Consider the following 18,948-nt stretch of genomic DNA (forward strand, 5'->3'; position numbering starts at 1 on the left):
AGCCAGCCGAGTGGGCGCCGAGGTCGGTTAATTATCACCGCCCACGGCCCCGGGGCCCGGAGCCTCGGCCGGTTAAGTGTTGACGACCGTCCCCACGGAGCGAACTGAAGAGAAAATGATAATGGAGTCAACTGTGAAAGGAGAGGCCTAGGGGGTGGGAGTGTCTGCGCCCCAACCCCCCTTAGGTAGCTTATCTGACCCCAAACAGGACTCGGTGGCTTGAAAAGGCCCCGGGAGGGAGGAGGGAGAAGGGAGGCGGGAAGAGGGAAGCGAGAGGAGTAAGGCCCCTGGCTCCTCCAGGTACCCCTGAGCTGGAGGCTGGTGGCCAACATAAGATGCGGGTGCTGGGTGCCCCAGAGGTGGGCCTGTGTCAACTAGGGCATGAGAGGCTAAGGCCACCAGCCTGGGAATAGGGGCAACCACCTCCTCTCAATACCCAGGCACCACCTGTGTGTGAGGCCCCCTAAGAACTGAAGCAGGGGAAGAGGGAACAGCCAGAGACAGAGCTGTCACACTATCAGACGGTTTGCTATATAACTTTTATTTCTGGAAGTTAAAGTAGATACAGCAATATACAAAAAAAAAAAAAAAAACCCACAATAATATAAATTTTTACACTATTAAGTAAGTATACATTGGAATCTGAATGCAGTGATCAGGACAGAATCTCACAAACCAATTGGGTAGGTTAGCTACCCATGGGAATCCCTCAGCTGCGCTGGGCAGGGGTCAGGCGGGGGAGGGGGGGGAGCCGGCAGGTCAAGGAGGACTGGGTTCTTTGAGGGAGGGGCCGGAACTAGTCTCAGCCCCTCTCAGGGCTTCTGCTACAATCAGGGTTTAAACCAGACACACAAGTTACCTAAAAGCCACAGATTTTACAATTTCTGTTCCAGCAAAGCCGAGATTCACGCCCCAGGTCCCTCAAGTTAAGCTTATGATTTAGAGAGTGTTGCTGGAGGGAGATTGCTCTGTACTACCTATCAACCCGTTTGTCTTGGAGAGAAGGTGTCGTCCCTTCAAAAACTGGCGAATTTAGGTATAATGAATAGCATTCCTTAGAAGCTCTCTGGTCAACTGGGACAAGGTGGTTTTGGACCACCCCATCCAGCCATGCCTCTGGGTCTGAGGAGGCCCCATATCAGAAACCACCTTGCAGCGTACCAAGTGGTTCTGCGATGCACAGTAAATGTGAGTTGTTCTGCCTCATTGCGGGGCCCCGTGGGGAGGGGACAGTCACCAGCGCTGGGGGGAGGCTGGGGTGTACACTCCCTCACCCAAGGGACAGACCTGGAGCTTATCATTAAGCCTTTGCCCCTGGGTTAACCAAGTGAAGTGATTACAGGTGCCGCAGGAAATCACCAAGAAACTGGGATAAGAACCATATTCCCTGAGCTCAACCAGACCCTTGACTAGGGCCCCAGAGTCTAATTCATGTTCAACCTGTAACTTTCTTCCTCGTATTCCAGGAGGTCCCGAGACCAGGATTCCTAAAGCAAATAGGACAAGGGACCTTTAGACACTGGAAGGAGCCATGCCACCAGGGGGGCTCAGGTGGACTTGGGGAAAGGAAGAATCACCTCCCCCCATCCCTTATAAGGCACCCACAGAAACCACCCAGGCTCAGAAACAGGAGCGAAGTCCAGGGAGACGGGGAGGATGGGCTGTAAGGCGCTCCTCTGCCCAGACTCACCTACTGATAGGCTAACACATCAAAGCGGAAAATAAAAACTTGGTTTATATAAAAAAAAAAGTCTAGAATGTTTAGGGTCTCTTTCAGACTTCCTATTTCAAAACCAAAGGCCAAGCCACATCTTCAGGTGTGTTTTAAGGGTTGGATCTGAAGCTCATGTCAGGATTTATATAAATTGTCAGCCTGAAGAAAGCTGAATGCCTAAAGCACCACAGAGGCTATTAACTGAGTTTTATTAAATACAGAAAAGGCTATGCCAATACAGTGTTTTTTGCCCTTAAAAAATTGTTTTTAACTTTAAAAAGAAACCTAGGGGCTTTGAAAGTCCTATCTTCTATTTGGACATTAGCAAGGTTAAAAGTGCAATGCCAGGAGTATGTAGCTAGAGGCGGCCCGTGGCATTAGCTTACAGAAATAGGCAGAGGGATGCCGCTGGCACCAGGAGGCACTTTTCTGACAAGGACAACAAGCTGCTGAGAAAGGAAGGCAGGGGGGGCAAAACCAGACAAGACGTTTCCTCTTTCTCCCTCTCACCAACCCTTCCACACCCCCTGATCACAATCTCAGACAGCGCATTCTTATTTGCATTTAGATAAAAGTGTGTCCCCACATTCACTCATTTCTCTATTTTAAAAGGTGCCCAGATTGCTCAAAGATAGCCGAAGTAGGAGACGAAAAGAAAGAAAATCTGGAACCACAAAGTTGGGAGTTGAGCTGATCTGGGGCTGGGCTGTTTAAGGGGCGGTGGAACACAGGTAGGTGCCTCGTCATCTCTCTCTGCGGCTTCAGTCCTCGGCTCCTCACATCGGGGAGGTAGCGCACTCCGAGGTCAGCTCCATGTCGAATGTGAGGGACTCTGGGAGGACATACAGGGAGGGCAAGTTCAGTCGCCTGAGCCCTCCAGCTGGCCGGGCATGCACCCCTGGCCTTTGGGGGATGGAGGCTCAGGCCACCCCTGCCATCCCATCTCCTGCCCCTTGGGGCCAAGACAGGGTCAGATCACCCAGATTCACTCTTCTCTCTACAGGGTCTTGCTCTCTGGAAGGGCTCAGCCTCCTTCCTACCTTAACTCATTCCCAGCTCGTCATGTTTAAAGAAGCTATAAGGATGTCCTGCTGAGTGCAGCCGCCTGGAGCCACTGAGAGGTAGCCACCCCCCCCCCAAACCGAGATGGGCTGTCGCCTTAAAACAGCCAGCAGATTTCAAAGACAGCACCCAGAAAGAACCTCATTTATTACCTCATTTATTTTTTCCTAACATGTAAAAATGCTACTCTTTTGAATTTATTGGGCTGAAGAAAATACATTCTTAAAATTAACCTCACCTGTTTTCATCACTGTTTTCAGTGTGGCTACTAGAAAAAATGTACACTTGCACGGGGCAAGCCTACCATTTCTATGGGAAAGGCTGCTTGAGAGCTCCTTCTACCAACGCGGGAGCATCACACCCGGGGGGGCTGACTTCCCTCACAGGGACAAGGTCCAGCAGCTGGATGGATACTCACCAAACTGCCCTCCTGCTGAGGGCTCAGCACCTTCACCATTATTTCCAAACTGCATCAATGAATCTAAAGTGCGGGGGGACATCGGCAGGTCAATGGTATTGCTGCAGGTCGTTCTGTAGGAAATGGGGAGCAGCAGGAGGGGAGAGGGCCGGGTTGACAAGACACAATGGAGAAAAAAAAAAAAGAAGAACAAAACACACACACACAAGCCATCAAACTCTGGTCTCCAACAGAAAAATAAAAGCTCAAGCTTTTTAAACACACGAGGCCACTTTGAGTACTGAACATAGCTCAGAGGGTTCCAACCCTTCATAAGAGAACTCTCACCCAGTGTTCTGTTCCCAGGGATAACTGAGGACATTAGAAATGAAGGCGGAATTGGGAAGGGAAGCCACTTACGGTGTCACACAGATAAACTTGGTCTTCAGATACGGGGCAGCACCTGGGAAGAAGAAAACTCGGGCTTACTGATGGGGGCCCCACTCTGGGTACCAGGCAGGAGGAAGCCGGCTGCCTCCCCAGGGCTGACTCGAAACTCACTCCATCCTTGACCAGAACTGTCTGGAGCCTCCACCACCACCCCCCCCCCCCCCCGAGGCGGCCCTCCTTCACTGTGTACTCTTCGATGTTCTAGCACTTGCAGCTTGAAGTTCAGTCCTTTCCCTAAAGCTTTCCTGAATTTCTTCAGCAGACCTTTGCCCGCACCCCCGCCCCCCAAGCCTAGACAGGCGCCAGCCTGGTGTTCATTCTTCCCTTAGATCACGTAAAGAGTTTAACTGCCTGTAAATGGACTGAGGATTGTATTCCGGCCTGGTGGTATCTCTTAGGTAACTTCTCTGTGTGCAGGACTGGGTCCACGCAGTCTGGGCCCGGCGTCTTGCTCAGGTACCCAAGTCACCGAGTCTTTAAGAGAACATGGAAATGGCTATTGCAGTTCCAAACTTGAGGGTTACAACTTCCGTTCCTATCAGCACTTCTCTGCCTGTATTACACTTTGAGCTGAGGGTATTAGTGCTCCCCCGTTGGACAGCGCTATCACATGGAAGAGCCTCTCTATACAGGGAGATGTCTTGTGGTGCCGTAAATCAGCGGTGGTCTGGGAGACAGGAGGCCTGGGCCTCGTTACATCTTCAATAGCTAAGAGATCCAGGCAAGGCGCTTTCTCTCTTTGTATAAAATAAGAAGGAGGCCAAAAAGGGAGGGACCCATCTCTGTCATTTATAGTTCTTGTTCTCTAGTTAGAAATGTGGAGGTGGAAATAAATGGATTTTAAGTGCCAAATGCTTATATCAAGAGGTCAAAAGGCCCTGGAGACACTGGCATGGAATTTGGGGGGTTCAGGTAAACAAATCACTTAAGAGGCACGGGTGGGGTTGGGTGGGCCAGGAGGAGCAGTTACAAAGCTTGGGGCTATGACTGAAGCCTTGTGCTGTACACCAGAAATTGACACAACATTGTAAATAACTATATTTCAATTTTAAAAAGTATATACACACACACACACACACACACATACACATACTAAGCTTGGGGCTTTTGGAGAAAGGTCATTGCACCAGGGCCCTTAGACTGCCATCTGAGCTTACTTTTAGCCAAGAAATAGAGTAACTTAGTACAGAATCCAAAGAAGCTACCAAGGCAGGGTTCTGGTGTCTTATAAATACATTCTGGCCCAATGCCTGAGGGGAGCTGACACCCCAGACAGAAAAGGACTTAATTCCCAAGGTGATCAACGTTGCTGGGAAAAATAGCTTCAGCTATCGCAACAGTAGAAGCAAAGGAGAACTAAGACAAAAAGCTGATTTATGGCTCTGTACAAGGTTGTAAATGTACTTTACCTAATTTGTAAGATAAGGGATTTGTCATTTCTATGGAGGAATCTCTCCCTTAGGCCATAAGGAAATACTGGGTGAGCTTCTAAGTAAGGAGGAGGGAAGAGTCCTGGAAAGATAGTTTAGTTTATCTCTGAGAGACAGTAATACCTTCATGATGGAAACAGAGAGGAAGCGGTCAGACGCTTACAACTCCTGAGGACTCCACACACCCCGGACCCCATCGCCAGGGGCACACTCAGGTCCTCAGTGCACACTCGGCTCCCCAGGAGGCAGGCAAAGCACTTAAGTAATTAGTTCCTTTCTGGTGACTGGCGTCTTGCCCCTGAGGAAGCACTGGAGTCTCCCGGCAGGAAAGGGCCTTGCCTCCTGGCCGCACAGGAGAGGCTGGGGACTTGGATCTTAGAAGCAAAAATTAGTCAGAGGACCTAAATGTCCTCCACAGAAGGAACAGGGCAGTGTGATGGGGGCTGATAAACAGATCTCCCAACTGAAGCACAACATGGAAAGAGAGATAAGCAGCAGGCAGGAAGTGAGAGTTACGTGCTCCTAGAGCGTGACCAAGACAGCCCTGAGCAAAGGCAAAAGGAAAGCCAGTTGTCAACTAGCTCCGGATTCCCTCTTCCAAGTCTCATTCTTTTCACCCTAAGAAGTTCCTCACAGGGAATTCCTATGAAAAAGTGGGAGGGCAGCTGGTGGGTTTGTGTGTGTGAGCTCTTTGTACAAAAACGGTTTTTTCAAAAGCAACTGGGGCAGGGAAGCCAACCTCAAAGGATCACTTTAAACCACTGCTGACTCTATGATTAAGAAAACGTAAGTAAAAACTAAGAATGGCAAATCAGTATCCTTGTCAGGATCCAGATAAGAACCCACAGAGTCCGAGCCTCAGACACTGATGGGAACAGACCAGGGGGCTCTGTCCTCCACCCTGGCGATGGCACCAGAGATCACGGGTTTAGTGTGGAAAAGTTTATGTATAACCCACATAAATGCACGTGCTCTTGCACATTAAAAAAAATCTTATTTTCAATAGCGGCACATTCTAAATACCAATTCCACCCTCCTCCCACCAGTTCCCGTCTTCCCCTGCAATCACTGCTTTCCTGAGACTCTGCTCTTAAACCACGTTCCAGCGCTGCTAACACTCATTTCCTCCACAAAGCCTTTCTTCATCCCACTTGACGCCTGCTCATACTGCTCAGTGATGGGGAAAAGGAAACACGCCAGACTCAAGTCTGAGTCGCAAACCTTCCAGCATCTGTTATGTAAGAAGCGCTGTGCTGGCTGGGCATCCTGTTACTAAAGAGCTCTGTCCTCACTTTCTCTCTGCCGAGTTTTAGGTATGTCTCGGAGTGTGTGTGCCATTTCCCCCTTCAGACTGGTGCTCCCTGTGCAGCAGAGAGTGGTGACTGGTTCCTCTCCTCTCTCTAGCCCCATCAGCCAGCCCCCAAAGCACTCGCTACCAAGTTCTTTCCTAGAAAGAGGAATAAAGGTCACCAGGTTCTTCAGGCTTTTACCTATTTGTCCTCTGAGGATTCTGCAATTTCCCAGTTTCCCTCAGAATTAAACACCTGTCATGGAAAATCAACAACTACCTGGGTCAGCTTCGGGATGCTCCTGGCTCTCTGGCCGACAGTACTTCCCGAACGCCTCCTCCTTTGGAATGTCAGGATAGAGATAGACCAGCGGAGACACGAGGATATTGGTAGCATCCATGATCTTATAGCCCATGATGATTTCAGCAAACGACATGTTGTTCAGCTGCTGCTTGGTATATGGTTCCACTGACTGGATCTGGGTCTTACCTGTCATGGGATATGGGATATGGGAAGGGAAGACTGGGTGATCTCAGAGAAAAACACCTGATCTATTTTCCCTCATGCCAACCTGGCACTCAAGACTCTGAATCTCCTGCAATGTGGAAATGTTCAGCTGGCTTCAGGAGAGGCTACCCAGTTGGGCCACAGGTAACACACTTGAATAATTACTGACATAAAATATTAACAGTGTAGGTAAAAAAAAAAAGAGATGAAGAATGAAATTTTCATTGCAAATTTGTAGGCAAATTAGCCCCTGGAGCAAGCAAAACAAAACTGGCAAACCAATCCTCCAGCTGGAAGAATTTAGTCATCCAAATGAGTCTGAGGCAGGGGGGTGTGACGCCATCTCTGCCCACGCGGGGGCAGTAGGTGCCTGAAACTAGCAGCAGCCAGGGCGGCCACAATTGCCACCAGGTGGGGTGGGCAAGAGCTTACCACTGATGTCCTTCTCCACCCAAGTGAAGGTGACTCCTCCTTCTTTGCTGCTTTCACTGAATCTCAGCAGGAAGGTGCCTGGGGGCTTGGTGCTCAAGATGGCCCGCTCCCTCTCCTTACTGATAAAGCCCATTATGTACCTGGAGCCAAAGAGAAGCAACAAGGTTTGAGCTGAGGTTCCCCTGCCATCAGCCTGCTGGGAGAGCGGGTGACTTGTCACACCTGTGTACTCAGCCAGACATGAGAGTTTCTACCTACCCTTCGTTCCAAAGGGCCAGGATGTACTTTTTCACAAGGTCAATGATATTGTCCAGCCAGACCCAGAAGGAGAAGCCCTTGCCAGCCATATTTTCCTGGAGAAAGGAATAAGGGGAAAGACACGTCTACCACCACCCTAGGCTTTTCCGTTCTAGGGATGAGGTGCCACCCAAATCCTCTGGTCCACTCAACCCTCAGGCAGGTCCTACTGGCCACTGGACCAAGAGTCTAGGGCCTTCAGGCCCAGCGCCCTCCCTGACAACCTTGCAGGTGAGCCCCTCTGCCCCTCCCTCTCCCAAGAGGCAGCCACACAGAGTTCACTTACTTTGCAAAATTTAGCCCATGTGATCTGACACCCTGAATAGTTCACACCAGGTCCTGAAGGGAAAAAAAAATAATAAAGTAGTATAATTTTTAGCTTTGAATCAAGAGCTTATTTCTTAAAACAGAACACACTTGTACACATTTGTCCCAAGATGGGCCATGAAAACATTAGTTTTCATGTATTTCAATGTTGCCACTGTTGTGTGCATATGTGTGTGTGCACGCCCTCCCAACCCCATCATTTGATACCCCCCCCAGTTGTTGTTGAACCCAGCAGAGGTGGTGGATTATGTATCAGGTGCCCGCTGCCCTCCCTGCCCTTGTGTGATGGTCCAGGGACGAGCAGCACGTATCAATAAGCTGACAGCTGGCATTACAGGGTCACATTTGGTGTCAGCATAGGACAAAGCAGGGGTAGCATATGAAATATTCTACCAAGATTTTTTTCCAGGGGGAAAAATTAAAAACAAGGCTACAGTTTCTTGAAGAAACAGAAAGGGATGCCAAGCCTTTAGCTCTGCCTTCTAACAAGCATTTAACATATCTTCCTAAGGCCGGACAAAGCAGTATTCTAGAAGGATGAGGGAGACAGCCACCAAGAGAAAAGCAGTCTGCCCTCCACCTCATAAAAATGCTCACCGTCACAGAGACCTCCTCTGCACCCTGACCCCCCGACATCCTGGAGCACAGTTTTCCAACCCAGCACAGCAATGTGCCCAGTAAACTCCCCTTCAGGAACAGCCCCATAGGCCAGATTCCTTTTCTGAGGAGGGCGGGAGGGTAAGAGGTGAAGTGCTGACCTAAGAGCTTCTCCGCCAGAGTCGTCAACTGCTCGATGCTCAGCCCTCGCTTGGTGGTGGAGGAGAACTGCCAGCTCAGCACCTCGGCCACTTGATCCCACGTTCCAATCGGGGGCTTGGTGAAAAAGTTCACGTTCTAGTGGAAATGACACGTTTGCATTTAGATATGAGGGCGGTGCTGGAATGAGCTACGCTTAGTACTGTGACAACCTCTGGGAGCCAAGAAGACTCAGGGGGATGCGGGGCTCCTTGGGGACTCACCTTGGGGTTGTTGGTCAGCATGTTATACCACAGGATGGACGCCCAGGCGTTGGGCATCTGACAGATGTTGGAGATCACCACAACTGGCAGGGAGTGGGTCTGCGGAGTAAGCAGGGAGTGAGCGGGGGAGGCAGAGGGCCCTCGTGGCTTCAAAAATCTCTTCACCCATTTCTCGCAGGGTTTGGAATAAAAGGACAGGCTGTAAACCACACCTGCTGCCAACTCTCAGGGAGGAGTGGGACTGAGTCAGCTCAACACCCAAAGCGGAAACAATGCCAAACTTGGGCCACATGACTCGGGTGCTGTCTGAACAGAACCAGGAACCTGTAAAGCTGACTTGCTCACAGCCCCCCGGACTGTGACTCATAGCCCACGGACTCCCCGTTCATAAAACCTGGGAGGCACTCGCCATGAATCGGAGCTGTATCCGTTTATTAGACAGAGAGGTCCCAGGAATCAAAGACTAGGATTCTTGCTATGAGCATGTAAATGCCATGATTGCCTGTATACTACAAACACAGGCTGTTGAAAGACTATTTTGCCCAAACTTTCTAAAGTCCTGAGTTCTTTCTTTTTTTTTTTGGATGGAGGTACCAGGGATTGAACCCAGGACCTTGTGCAAACTCAGCATGTACTCTACCACTGAGCGATACCCACCCCACCCCCACAAAGTCAACTATAATCAATTTCTAAATATAAATTTTTATATCAAGTTTGCTGAAAGCTGAATAGACATGTATCTTCTAAGCACTCAAGCATGATTTTACTCTCAAAAGGGATACTAAGGATATTTTGGAGAAAAAATTAGCAAAAGTAACACAATGCTTAGCAAAGAGTCATTATTCCACCTTCTGGAGTAAAAGCCCCAACTAGAAGTTTTGTCCTGAATCACCCCTGCACGCAGCCCAACCCAGTTCTGCTGTAGAACTCACCTCGAGGTCAATCTTGAGGCCTTGGTGATACACCTCGGTCTCAAAGGTGATCAGGTGCAGCTCCTCGGTCACAATCAGGGAGGCCTAGAATAATGAGAAGGACACGAGTCCTCAGAGAGAATGGCAGTCAGTACTAACAATCACAGCTACGCCAACCAGAAGGGTAACCCACCAGGCGGCCACGGACACACGTGGAGCCCAGGGACTCCCCAATGCTATGTTCCTCCACCTGATCTCTTACTGGCTTTATGCTGACACTATGATGATAATACATATGATGATGACATGATTTATTTTATCATAATAAATATGAATTTAAAATATATGTGTATGTTATAAATATATATTATCTAGTATAAGCACAATATGTAATATAAATAACCTTTCCAATAGGATTATAAAATGGGTAAGGCACAAAGAATGACAAAACAATGCACAGCTGTGTGCCTACCACCCAGTTTAAAGGAAAGGCCGCTACCCCTGAGGTTCCCTGGGAGCCCTTCCCAACCCCATCCATCCCTGTGCCTCCTCCCTCAGAAGTCACCGCTATTTGTCTTTTGAGTTTATCATCCCCTAGCTCTTCTTTACAGTTTTACCACGTTGACATCTCTAAACAAAAGGTATGTTATTGAGTTTGCAGTGTTTGTGCATCTTACACATATGGGGTCACACCCTGTGTCTCTTGTGATTCACTTTTCACATCCCCATGGTTGTGTGCACCTGTGATTTATCCATTTTCACACTGCATTGTGTTCCACTGTCTGACTACATCACAAATCAGTTATCTACTCTAGTGCTTATTTGGGCTGTAATGAGGGTTTAGAGTTAGCCTGCTGTGACATTTTGTACATGTCTCCTGGTGCAAATATGAGCAAAAACTTCTCTCTTGTTAAATCCTGGGAGTGGCACTGCTGGTTTATAGGGTATGTTCATTTTTAGAATGCCGAATTGTTTTCCAAAGTGACTGTAACAATTTATACTCCCACCCGGCAATATGGCAACATTATTCTGAATAAGAATTGCCAATGAATTCTTGGAAATTAAACTCCAATTCATTTTTAAAAGCCTCTTTTTCAAATTACAAAAATAATACGTGTCCAGTTTAAAATGCAAATATTACAGAGGTGGTATAGAGTAGCCTTGTAATAACAGCAGTGCAAATACTGAAGCCCTGTTTTGTATATATTCCTCTAGAATTTTGTAATGCACACTTGAATACACAAAAAACAGTGAATGTATTTTTTTAAACAAATAGACTAATTATACTACTCAAATCATTTTGCATCTTGTTTTTTCCTAAATAAATATGCCACATACATTTTGCCACCGTGGCATAGACTACCTCACTCTTTAACTGCTGTCAAATATTATAAATTCAGTTTTTTTTTTAAAGGCCTGACAGAGGGTAAGAATGGCTCAGGGGATATATATCAGAAAAACAACAGGGTGATATAATTTTTTTAAAAAGATTTAAAACTAGTTTTTTGGTCACATTTACTTTTTTTTTTTAAGTTGATTCCTGACACTAAGGATCCAATAATCTGAATCAACTGGGAGGTCGAGAAGATATAAGGGGGATAAAGCACGAGAGGTTTTTTTTTCTTTTTGTAAAATGTTTAACTCAGATTTGTTGAAACCGATCCCACCTCAGTGACAAAAGTGGGTCACCAAAAGCAGAGCCAGGCTGTGTCAGCCTGCAGAAGTTGGAAGGGGAATTTGGAAAGCCCCAGGCAAGGTGGAAGGCTTCTTTTCTACTAAATGGGTGTGGGCAAGGGACTTTCCACTCCTTAATGATGAGATAACTCCCAGGACTATCAAGGAAATGCTCTGAGCCAGAGAACTCCAAGGCACGTGTCACTTCTGAGGGGTGTATCTCTACTTTCAGGTGACAAGAAGGCTCTTTTTCTCTCTCCCTCAAAGAAAACCCTCCTATTTGGCTTTCCTCCCCAACAAAACTTACATCGCAATTGGCTCGGCCCCCGTTACCACATCTCTGCTCTCTCAGGGTCTGTAAGGAAAACAAAGAGCACCCCTGTCACGCAAGGCTCTCCCCAGCCGCGCCCCGGGCCAGAGGCCCTGGGAGACGGGGAGTCCGGGCGTGCATACCAAGTGCTTGAACTCTGCAGAGAGGCTGCCGTTGTTGGACTCTTCCATGTTCATCACTTTGGTGTTTGTGCCCAGAATGTTAAATTTCCGGGATCTGAATCATAAGACAAAAACACCAACCACGTAAGTGACTGAGTGGCCAGGGTACAAAGTTAGATGAACCAGAACAGGAGAAGGCCTGCAGGCTGAACTCACCCTCTGAGAGCCGCAACGTCCCCGGAGTCCCTGATAAGAACACAAACTGGTGTTAATAAAATAGGGCTGGCGTTTCTTCTAAAAGTTTACTTTGAACACCTGTAATTTACTCTGATGGAACAACTGCTGTTTTCCTGGAGGTTTCTGTAAACAACTGAATTACATTTTATATGCGAAAAATGAAAACCCCATACATGTTGAAGCAGTAGACACAGCCAGCTGCCTACCCAACATCTCCTCCTCCTTCCCTATCAGAACCTTGGCTCTGTTGAGTGATCCTTCCCATCCCTACCTCCAGGGGGTGCTGATGGTCAAGTCCACCAGAACATAGCAGGCCCCCAGTGCGGTGGTCCAGGGGTGAGGATAGGACCTATACTGTCTAAATCAGACCATGAAGGAATTCTATCCCAGGCTGCATTTACGTTCCATAGCTTCAGCTGCACACGAGCAAGGAGGCATGTAGCCTTAACTATGACAAGCAACCATGTTGCAACCTGGAAGGAAACCTTAGAATGCCAGTGATACTTATGGTGACAGAGAAGAGAGATGAAAATTCTGGCTCCCTGATGACATCGATGAGTCACTGATCTCACTGTCAGGAACTTGCCCTAACTTAGCATTTCCAGTTATACTGGGATGCAAATTCCCTTATTATTTAAGCCATCCTGGGTTTCCTATAGAGTCTTACTGTTACCTGCAACTCAGAGTATCCCATTGATACAGCTGGAAATATTCTTCCCAGACAATTGTTCATTGTTTCTTAACTATGTTTTTGAGTATTTTGTTTATACAGTCACATTTCTCAGTGTTTTCCTTTCTTCCTAAACTTTAGTACTGCTTAAAAAATTCTTCTCCATTGCTATATATTTACTTATGCTTTTAGAATTAGTAACAGCCAATATTTATTAAATAGTGCATTCCATGGGAGTTTACAGATTAAAGTGGATCAGTTTTTAAACCCTTCACTAATCCTTCCATATGTCACCTTGGGGGAAAGTTAGGCTTATTTATCTATTTAAGATTGAACCCAGGACCTTGTGTCTATTTTTTTTGAGGTGTAGTCAGTTTACAATGTTGTGTCAATTTCTGGTGTACAGCATAATTCTTCAGTTACACACTAATATACATATATTCATTTTCATATTCTTGAACCCAAGACCTTGTGCATGCTAAGCATGCGCTCTACCACTGAGCTATCCCCTCCCTGCCATATATCAAATTTTAGAGCTTAATAGTCCTCATTATCAGGAAATTCTCCCTCATGTATAGCCTATCCTTTTTTAAAAAACTTTTTTTTGCATTACAGCTTTGATTGTAATTGACAAACAATAAACTGCACTATTTAAAAGATACAATTTGATGAGGCTTGATATATGTATCTATACTATACACACCTGTGAAATTATCAGCCAAGATGATGAACATACCTATCACTCCCATTTCCCCACACCCTTTTGTAATCCATTCCCCACCCCCACACATCACCCACCTCTGTCCCCAGGCAATCAATGATCTGCTTTCAGTCACTAGAGGCTCATTTGCAATTCTAGAATTTTTTATAAATAGAAGCATAAAGTATGTGCTCTTTCTTCTTGGTCTGGCTTCTCTCACTCAGCCTAATTATTTTGAGATTTATCAATAGTTCACTCTTTTTTGTTGGTAATATTCCGTTGCATGGATATACGATAAACTATTTATTCAGTCACCTGTTCGTGGACATCTATCTACTAACCAAGATTCCTGTACAACCCTTTGTGTGGTTATATGCTTTCATTTCTCTTGGGTGAATGCCTGGGAGTGGAATGGTTGGGTCACAGGGTAAGTGCATGTTTAACTTTTTAGGAAACTGCCAAATTGTTTTCCAAAGTGGTTGTACCATTTTCTCCATTTTACCACCACTACGTTACATGTTCACCTACGCTTTTAAGACACTCTTGTTTTAAAGATGTAAATACATTTGGAATTTATTCTGATGGACAGTAAAAAGTAAAACTCTAATTCCTCACTCAAATTCCCCCAAAACCAAGTTGCCCCAAGACCACTTACTGAATAATCCATCCTTTCCTCACTGATTAAAGATACCATTTTAAACATATGTTAATTCCTGATATAAACTTGAGGTCTATTTCTGGACTTCAGATTTTACTTCAATGATCAGTTTATCCCTGCCCTGGTAACACGCTCATTTAGCAACTGAAACCTGTGGTACATTTTAATATCTGGCAAGGCAGCTTCCGGCACCACCCTCCATAATTTTTATTTATTAAAAAAATTTTTTTGGAAAGTAGAATGGTAGTTGCCAGGGGCTGGAGGAAATGGGGATCAGTTGTTCAAAGGATAAAGGGTTTCAGTTTTGCAAGATGAAAAAGTTTTGGAAATCTGTTGCACAACAATGTGAATAAGCTCTACACTGCTGACCTGTGTAGACTTTCAAATGGTCATATGTCAACTACATGTCAATAAAAAAGGAAAAAAGAAAGGAAGCCAACTGACAAAAAATATGAGGCAAGCAGGAAAATCTGAACAGTAACCAGCCATTTGATGATATTAAAGAATTATTTTGGGCAAGATTTAATATGGTTAAGATGATATAGTTTATGTTTACCACAATTAAAAATAAATAAATCCTTTTTTAAAACTATCTTTGCTTATTTTTTTCATCTAAGATATAACTTGAAAAGCAAGTCGAGAGTTTTTTAAAAAAATCCTATTCACATTTAGGTTGGTGCTGTGTTAACTGGGAAAAATCAACGTCTTTATAATAAAATTAAAAGTATTAGTCCAAAAGTATGACTTATCGCCTTACTTTTTAAAATATCATTTCCTCACTAAAATGTCATAGTTTTCTTCAAATAGGTCTTAAACATTTCTGTTAAGTTTATCACAATATATTTTTTTATTTTTGTTACTTATTGTGAAATCATTTTTCTACTATAATTTCTAACTGCTTGATGCTAATTTACGGTTAAAGTTATTAACTTTTGCTTATTTCTTTCTTTATTAAATGTACTACCTTTCTTAAGTATCTTATTTCATTAATAACTATCTTCCAGTTCATTCTCATGAAATTTCTAGATAAATAATTTTATCACCTACATTCTCTGTCCTAATCTCTTCAAAGGGTAAATGCATTTTAGTTTTTTAAAGGTATTTGCAAATTTTGAAAAGTATTCCATTACGTAGTGAAGTGTGGAACAACAAACAAATCAATTTTCTCATATGGTCTCAGTTTTATATAATATGCATAAATTACATTTATAAGTAAAAAATTAAGTAAAGAAAAATAGGGACCCGAGGTCACAACAGCAACTGCAACTCTAATCTGTACCGCCAGCCTTGTGGTTTTGTTCAGGCACATAAATGACAACGCACTGCAAGGTTTTGAAAACTTTCCTTTAAATGAAAATAAAGTCTCTAAGTTCACATGATATCCGTCAAGTTCTCATTTCTCTACTCCTCATTTGAAAAAAAAGAAAAAAGAGCTAAGATAAGGAGTACTTACTTGTCAATGCACACTTTAATTTTAAGCTGATAATTTAACTCGGGGAATTTGACCAGCAACCTTTTCCCAAAAAAACAAAAAGGTAAAGTTTCAGAGCCAAGGAAACAAAAATCCAGTTAAAAAAAAAAAAGACAGTAGCCCCGCCCACCGCCAGCAACTCTAGGTGAAGTAGTGTAAATAAAATTCATAACTCTTCGATTCTAAAGAAGTGAGTAAGTCACAACCCCAAATTCATCCTCCTGCCCGTGCTGTCTTTGATCTCAAGATGTGTATCCCTCCTTCAGGCCAAAAGGGACCGAAAAACTGCCTAAGGACTAACAATTTGGACAAAGTTGTGAGAAATTCACAAAAGGGTAGTAAAAGCCATTTCATGAAGAATATTACAGGAATACATACTCTGCAGCTGGTGTTCTTTCTATTAAATCTGAAACCCAACACCATTCTACCTTTCTGAAGAGGGAAATTTCACTGCAGAAGGGCAAACCCCAGCCTACCTATTCTGACCTGAATGTGAAAGTAACGCTCCACCTGCAGGGCCCCCACCCACCTGCCCTGTGGCTTCTTAGCTTCTATTATCACTAGGCTTTACTCTTTCCCTTACAATCCTCAGGGAAAAGTAGCCTCAAAGAATAGAAAATAACCAGCATCATTTTGCCCATTTTACAGGGCAGATGGGAGATGCTATGGCCTAAGACTTGAGGCCTGGAATCTTCAGAATACAGTGGGCCTTAATCACAGGAATCTGCCCAGGTAACCCCCAAAAGATGACCATTCTTTAGCATTTGACAGGAGAATCAAAGAGCAAGTCATTATGCCAACAAATTCCATGGCTATCATGGCACTGCCTGCAATGCCTATAAAGAACAACCCTGGCCACCACCTCTCCCCCCGCCCTGAGAGCGTCCCTCAGTATATGAATTCTTCGCCAGAAGCAGAGGCGCCCCGGCCCACCTGACTTTAGTTGTGAACTGGACCCCGGTCTTGATGACTAACGGCCGGTCGGGATGCATAGGCATGCAGGGCTGTCGCTCCACCACAAAGGCGCTGGAAGAGAAAGAGGAGGGCAGCGATTCACTTGCTGTGCGGGGGGCCAGTCCCTGTCCTGTTTCTCTGAAGTCAGCCAATCTCTTGTTTAAGGACATTTGTGGGGGAGTCAGGGGCGAGGGTGATGAAGGAAAGGGACCAGGACTCTCTAAGTTACCTTTTCATTAAGTTTCTAAACAGCTCCACAATTCTCTCCTCCAGCATTGGCCGGTGCTGTACAATAGGGTCACCTTTGTAGCTAACTTTCTGCTGCAGCTCCTCCAGTTTCTTAATTTGTTGGCGGGTCTGAAGTTGAGATTCTGCTAATGAGGTTATCCTGCCAATAAAATAAGGAAGTTTCCAGTTACCTACGCAAGTGTATGCAAGTGAATTAGAGAAAGGGAAGGGAATACAGATATAAACACATCGATGCAGTCCCCTCACGTAAGAAAAGGGTAATTTTTTTTAATTGTGGGGAAATATACATAGCATAAAATTTACCTCTTCTAAATGCACAGCTTAGTGGCAATAGGTAAGAAAAGGGAAATTTATTTTGCCTTTTTCTTTTTTTTTAGGTTTTTTTGGGGGGTTGGTGAGGGAAGTAATAAGATTTAATTATTTCTTTATTTTTAGAGGAGGTACTGGGGATTGAACCCAGGACCTCGTCCTTGCTAAGCATGTGCTCTACCACTTGAGCTATACCCTCCCTTCTTTACCTTTTTCAAATGGTCCCTTTCTAAAATTTTACATTTCAAAGCAGGAGGTAGGCATAGAGGAAGAAGTGCCAAAACTTATGTCACTAGGAGGCATTAATGGGGTTATCACTGGAAAGTGACAAACATTAGGACCCAGATATGGAGAACATGAAATATGCAGAACATGAAATATACAGTTTGGCACTCACTCTTCTAAGCCTAACTTGTCCTTCTACCAAAATGTGAGGACTGGGGAAACACAGGCAATTAGCCCAAGAAGATGGATTTGAGCCGGCTCTGTCCCTCACCACCTGTGCAAGCTTGGCCAGGTCCTCGTGGGCCTGGTGTCCCCTTGCCTGAGAGAAGAGGTTGAACTTCATGGTCCCCATGAGCCCCTTCAAGATCAACTTTCAATGGATCAAAGGGTGTGACGTGTTTCAAAATACTGAAACATGCATATAGAAAAAGTAGCCAGGGAGACAAAGGCTGATAAAGTCTGTCCCCAAGAATGGAGAGTATTAGTGTCTTTGCTCGTCTCCCGCTAGTTTACCAGAGACGTCCAAGAGAGAAGGTGGAAGGCAAGGGGCGGGGAGGTCAGCGCCAGGACTTCGGAACTCACTTACCCACCTCTGGCACTTATATTCGCCCATTCCCAGAACTTAAGCTTTTTGGTTTCCTGATCAGAAAGCATTTAAAACTGCCTTCAGTAAATAAGCAAAGCTCAGGGTTAGTGAGGATATGAACAAACAGGCATCTCATGAGAGTTGTCCTAAATTTCCAATTCCATGCTTTATTTGGGTTTCTTTTCATGTCAAGTTTCTCCTAGTTTAAGCTGGTACCATGTACTCACTACTGGGCTTGGCACACCAAGGGTGCTCAGTAAAAATTTGCTGAGTGAATGGAAGTCGAAGAGAAGATTACAGAAGAGCATATAAAGAATCATCCCACCAACGTGAAATATATAGATTTCTATCTACGTGTATATAGACAAAAACAGATGTCTAGAGTGGTGGTCATCAAAATTTGATTTGCATGATTTGATTTTTAAAGTCTTTTCTTCTCTTTATTCATTTTCTGTATTTGGGCTTTTCTCCCTTATAAAGAGCATGTGTCATTTGAGAGTATTAAAATAATTAAAATTTAAAATTTAGTCCATGTGTTAAATACAGTTAAACCAAAAGCTTTCTTTACATCAGTAAGTAAAATATATTTAAAATACAGTAATACATAAATACGCTTTCATTTTTACAAAATTATCCAAACAAAGTAAAAAGCTTTAAACCCTTAGACTAAGTGTGAATATGTTAAAGTCCCCAGCTCTGAAATTTAGTAGCAACTCTTTGCATCTGCAGCTCTGACCATGATTTAGCACCACTTGCTAGAAAGAAAGGGAAAAAAAGTCTCCTTTATCTTTTACCAGTTTTCTAGACGATCTAGGCAGATGTTGGGAGGGCCTCCAATGCAAGCGATCTGTTGCCGCCGCTTCCAGTCAGCCAGCTCTTCGTCCGTGAGAGTTTTCTGCACATACTCCATAGCTGACAAAAGCCCCGCCAACTCACTCACGATGCTCT

At 44.8% G+C, this 18,948-nt stretch overlaps 1 protein-coding gene across 6 annotated transcripts in view; it reads right to left on the minus strand.

Annotated features, from left to right (window-relative positions):
* Positions 1–520: 520 nt before the first annotated feature.
* Positions 521–18,948, minus strand: part of STAT3 (signal transducer and activator of transcription 3) — a 58,053-nt gene continuing 39,625 nt past the window's right edge. For 2 of the 6 annotated variants that reach the window (XM_010981785.3, XM_031468747.2), the window contains exons 8-24: positions 18,795–18,946; positions 16,861–17,019; positions 16,611–16,703; positions 15,660–15,719; positions 12,158–12,187; positions 11,963–12,056; positions 11,817–11,864; positions 9,857–9,940; positions 8,925–9,023; positions 8,664–8,799; positions 7,865–7,917; positions 7,540–7,634; positions 7,282–7,421; positions 6,619–6,831; positions 3,594–3,636; positions 3,195–3,307; positions 521–2,546 (exon numbers count right to left, since the gene is read on the minus strand). In XM_010981785.3, coding sequence (XP_010980087.2) covers positions 2,491–2,546; positions 3,195–3,307; positions 3,594–3,636; positions 6,619–6,831; positions 7,282–7,421; positions 7,540–7,634; positions 7,865–7,917; positions 8,664–8,799; positions 8,925–9,023; positions 9,857–9,940; positions 11,817–11,864; positions 11,963–12,056; positions 12,158–12,187; positions 15,660–15,719; positions 16,611–16,703; positions 16,861–17,019; positions 18,795–18,946 — 1,668 coding nt within the window. In that variant the 3' untranslated portion in view covers positions 521–2,490. Of the gene's footprint in view, positions 2,547–3,194; positions 3,308–3,593; positions 3,637–3,789; positions 4,098–6,618; positions 6,832–7,281; positions 7,422–7,539; positions 7,635–7,864; positions 7,918–8,663; positions 8,800–8,924; positions 9,024–9,856; positions 9,941–11,816; positions 11,865–11,962; positions 12,057–12,157; positions 12,188–15,659; positions 15,720–16,610; positions 16,704–16,860; positions 17,020–18,794; positions 18,947–18,948 lie in introns of those variants that run through there. The other 4 variants (XM_031468750.2, XM_031468748.2, XM_031468749.2 and 1 more) reach the window with 4 other exon arrangements.

The sequence above is a fragment of the Camelus dromedarius genome, chromosome 16 (assembly GCF_036321535.1).
Source record: "Camelus dromedarius isolate mCamDro1 chromosome 16, mCamDro1.pat, whole genome shotgun sequence".
In the NCBI taxonomy this organism is placed as follows: domain Eukaryota; kingdom Metazoa; phylum Chordata; class Mammalia; order Artiodactyla; family Camelidae; genus Camelus; species Camelus dromedarius.